Genomic DNA, 4,422 nt, shown 5'->3' with positions numbered 1-4,422 from the left:
GCTTGGAAGCCACGTTGAACAGGGCTGGAGACTGACTGAAGGTGGAGACCCGGGACAAGTGGGGAAGGAGAGGTGGTTTCAGGCAGCTTCTGTTGCTAGCATGACCTCTAATTTAGAGGCAAAACATCTCTCCCATCTGGTCCCTTCCCAGCTGCCTGTCTGTTCCCGGCCAAGGACAGCAGAGTTAATGGGGCTGTAAACTCTGTGGAACGAGCGTCTTGTTGCAGCTAAAATCACCTTCCCGCCCCCTTCCGCACTCTGGGGGGTAATGGAGCATGTGTTGGGGGGGCCAGGCTGGGAGTGGGGGATCCACAGCAGGAAGCCCTGGAGCTGGCATCTGCTGGTGTCAGGCCTGGAACTGGCTGGGGTCTGGCTGTGCTGGAGGGCAGGGGATGGAAAGGGGTGGTGGTTCCTGGGAGGGAGCTGCCCCCACCCTAGGGTGGGTGGTCTGGTCAGTCTCCAGCTGGGCTGTGAGCAAGGCAGGGTGGGATATGGGCCCTCTTAGGTGCAACCTGGCCAAGCCCTCAGCTGACAGCACCCTCGACCCAGGCCAGAGCCTCTCTTGCCCTCTGGCACCACTGGGCCCAGGCACCCGGGGCTGAGTGGGTGGCTTATCCTGTGCCAGAAGCCACAGGCCTGAAGCTCTGTTCAGGCTCCTTTGTTTTGAACAGCAGCCACAGTGGGTTCAGGGGGACGGACCTCGTTCTGCCTCTGGCCAACCACCTCCTTCCACCTGCCTGAGGAGCTCTTCTCTGCAGGGTGAGGCACCATCCCCCTCTGTGGTCTGTGTTGCTTCCCCTATGTTGCAGAGCCAGGGTGGGGGCAGGCCCCACTCCAGTTCCTGTCTGTGGTAGGTTGCAGCTGCTCCTGGGTCAGGCTGTGCTATCATGGGCAAGGGTTTGACATGGTATTCTGGGGAGTCCTTGGGGCAGCGTGGACCTGGCCCTAGGGACCCACTGCTGTCTGACAGTACCCAGGCCCTGGGCTTTCTACCCTCACTGGCACCAGCGCTGCACACCAGTCTGGCTTGGCCATGTTTCCATGTACATCCCACCCCCAGCACAGAGCCTGGTGCCCATGATGGAAGGGAGCAGGGTCCAGTGGCCAGAGCAGCTCTGCAGTCCCCCTACCCTGCTGCTGCTGCAGGCCAGTCCCCTCTGCACCCCAGGTGAGCTTCTCCCCCACTCACTGCTGCCCCCATTAGCTGCCAGAAGCTCTCAGTCCCTCCCAAGAGGTGTGCTGCCCTAGCCAGGCAGAGCTCTTGCCTGGAGATGGGAGAGGTAGATGGGCAAGTGACAATGAAGGAGTAGAACCAACCATGGAGTATTTTTATTTTTTTTATTCCAAGCCATTAATCTCAGGAGTTCAAGGCTTAAAAAGAACAGTAAGAATAGATGCTTGGCTCTGAGGAGCCTTCATACAAAGCCTCTTGTAGGAACAGACACGTTAAAAAGAAGGAGAAAAACAGTAGGAAGTTTCCCGAGCAGCAGGAGGACAGAGAGGAAGGGGACAACCCCTTCAACAGGGCCATGGTAGACCATTCAGAGGGACAGAGCAGTCCAGCGTCTCAGACTCCCCTTACAAACAAGCTTCCACAGAGACTTGAGCCCTGGCAGAGAAGCAAACCCAGGCAGCTACTGAGCTCGTGCCACAGTTTAAGTGTCCCCACCCCCCTCCCTCCCTCCACAAATGGTTTGTAATCCCAGGGCAAGGCTGTCCCCAGGGGCAGCAAGTAAGTTTAGGGCTGCACCGCCACAGGGGCACCAAACATGTCCTGGGAGGCATAGGTCATGTAGAGGAAGCCATCATCATCCCGGCTGTCACGGTATACCTCTCCCAGCGTTGTGCTCAGGCTGGGCAGGCCACGGTTGTTCACCAGCAGGTAGAAGGCCTGGGTGGAAGTCAGGGACATGCGGGTGCTGTTGGGAAGAGAAGGTGGCCACCCTGTGAGAGGAGAGGCCTGGAGTCCCCTGGCAACTGGGAATGGGGGACCGCCAGTCATAATGCACCCCCCTCACTGCCAAGGCATGACTTGACCATGAACTACACATGGGTACTACAGCAGTGCAGCCTGCTCTGCTCTGGGGAGCAGCCAAGGCCATGGCTAGACTTCTAGTCTCAGCACAATTGGGGGGGGGGAAGAAAGGGGCTGTTCATCTCTGTCCAGCACCCCCCCAAAGGGTGCTGGGCACTTTCCAGCTTTCACAAGGCTCTGGCAGCTCAAGCTGGAGGGCTGAAAGCATTGGAGGCTGGGAAGAGCACCCCCAAAAATACATGGGGACCAAGGGGCACACTAGAGGTTGCATGGTCAGGAGCAAAGCAGAACAGAGAACCCCAGTTTCTTGGATCCTGCACCAGCTCCCAGTGCCGGAAGCTCCTGCCCCACAAGGGAGCTATGGTCTGTTCCCTCAGGTGAGCACACAGAGGGCTTGCAGCCCTCCAGGAGCTGTGCCCCTGCCTCAACAGCTTTATCAGCCTGGCTGTCACTAAAAGCAGAGGGACAGGGCATAGTTCTCACCCTTGCTTGGCATTCACTCCCCATCAAACCCCTTCTCTTCCTGCCCCCCAGGAGCTGCTCTGGGAAGTGCCCCTTCCACATGATGAGGGTGACCTCCAAGACCTAGGTGAATTAAGAGATCAGATAGCAGTGCTGGTTGGGGACCAAAGGGCTGGGATACAGGTCTAATAAGAGCCGAGTGTTCCTGGAGAGAGGGCTCCTTTGATAAGGTGTAATGCTGCTAATTACCAGGCAGAGCCTCTGCTGTTGCCACCAAACAGCTTGTTTGCATCACTGCTAATTGCCTGCCTCTAATCAGCCTGTCTGGGCTCCCTCATTCACATGGCAGGCAGGGGAGAAGCCAGAGCTAGGCAGCATGTGAGTTTGTAGGAGCCACTGCAGGCTTCAGAGGTAGGGAGGCAGCTGGGAAGGTGTGAAGTGCAAAGCCCTGTGAGGGGCATGGTGCAGCATGAGCCTGGTTGCAGGTTCCAGAGTAGGCAGCATGAGCACACCTGTGCCTCACTGGTGAACTGCACAAGCCCCAGCCAGGGGAGCTTTTGGCTTGTGAATGAGGCCAACAGCACTCATGCCAGGCTCTGCTTTCCCAGCCCCCACCCAGTGTAGCTCACTCCTTACCGCAGGGTGACCAAGAACTGGGATAGGGACAGGTCCTGGGAAACCAGGAACTTGGTGCAATCCAGGAGTGGCAAGTGCTTTTCTTTCTGGTACCGCTCCACTACCACCTGGCACAGGGAGAAGAAGCAGGTCAGGGCAGGCACTGGGCTCAGGTGGGTCATTCCTGTCTGAGCCATGGGGCAGTAGGGGTGGGGCACGGTCTCAGCTCCTTCTGCCCCACTGGGAGCTTGTACATGCACGCAGGCTTCTGCAGTTACAGCAGTCTAGAAGCTGGGACTTTGTAGTGAGTTAGACACTGCACAACCCATACCAGCCCCAAGCCCCTACTGAACCACTATCATGCTAAACATCTTTAGGCAAGGGCCAGGCTAAGAGTGGATGCAACCCCACAGCTAGGATCTTGGGTGCTGGAAGGGCCACAGAGCTGGGCTAGGGGCAATGCAGGCTCCCCTACTTAACAGCAGGGAGGGGGGACCTGTGCATAGAGGCTCAGGCCAGTTCTTGTCCTGGGGTTACCAGGAGTGTGCAGGAAGGGGACCAGCTTCAGGGTAGCCAGGAAGAGCAGGGCTCTTACCGGGATCTTGGTGGGGTGCCTGGCACGGATTTCCAACACTTCCCGCATCCTCGTGGCTGCAATGAGAGAAACAGACCCCTGTGAGCACAGCCTGTTGCAGCCCCCCAGACACCTCTCCTGCCCCACGCCATGCTGTCCCCAGAACCCACCCAGACTCTTCCTCCTCTTGAAGGGGGGACAGCTACTCTGCCGATGCGGCATCATCCCAGGTGGGCAGCCTGAAGCAACCCAGGCCTCACCCTACAAATCCACTGAGCTGGTCAAGGCTGCAAAGCCCAGCTGAGCCCCTGATATAGGCTTGTCCCACACACAGGCTCAGGATGGGGGAGGAGCCAGCCCCATGTCCTGGAACCCAAACTCTCAGCATAGGTCAATGCAGGGCAAAGCTGGCACTGGGGCATCTGGTTTTCCCAGTGCCTGCAAGAGGGCACAGCAGGGTCTGGGGGCTGTGTTTGGGCCTCCCAGGGGAGATGGACTGAAGTTCTGGGTTTGTCTCTGTGTGCCAGGGCAAAGACCCCAGTTCCAGCTGAGTTCAGCTGCCCCAGCAGGAAGGACCTGGCTGTCTAGGCTGAGGAGTCTGCATCAGGGCAGCTGAGCTGATGACTGGATTCAAGGTAAATCCCTGGTGGAGACTGGGCCTCAGAGCCTGACATGTCTCAGCTCCCAGGCAGAGCTGGGAGGGATTGGCTTGGTGGTTGAGGCTTTGTGACCTTCC

The 4,422-nt window shown here is 58.2% G+C and overlaps 1 protein-coding gene across 1 annotated transcript; it reads right to left on the bottom strand.

The window, feature by feature from the left end:
- Positions 1-1,738: 1,738 nt before the first annotated feature.
- Positions 1,739-3,908, bottom strand: LOC149858791 (microtubule-associated protein 1 light chain 3 gamma-like). The gene is made up of 4 exons (XM_090060180.1): positions 3,857-3,908; positions 3,708-3,763; positions 3,134-3,240; positions 1,739-1,919 (listed from the first exon to the last, which is right to left on the bottom strand). The coding sequence occupies exons 1-4, from the start codon at positions 3,906-3,908 to the stop codon at positions 1,739-1,741; spliced, it is 396 nt and encodes a 131-aa protein (XP_089916306.1).
- Positions 3,909-4,422: the final 514 nt, after the last annotated feature.

The sequence above is a fragment of the Crocodylus siamensis genome, chromosome 8, assembly GCF_052110815.1.
Source record: "Crocodylus siamensis isolate JL-2025a chromosome 8, ASM5211081v1, whole genome shotgun sequence".
In the NCBI taxonomy this organism is placed as follows: Eukaryota; Metazoa; Chordata; order Crocodylia; family Crocodylidae; genus Crocodylus; species Crocodylus siamensis.
Note: the sequence above shows the minus strand (reverse complement) of the source record. Positions and strands in the feature narration are given on the sequence as shown.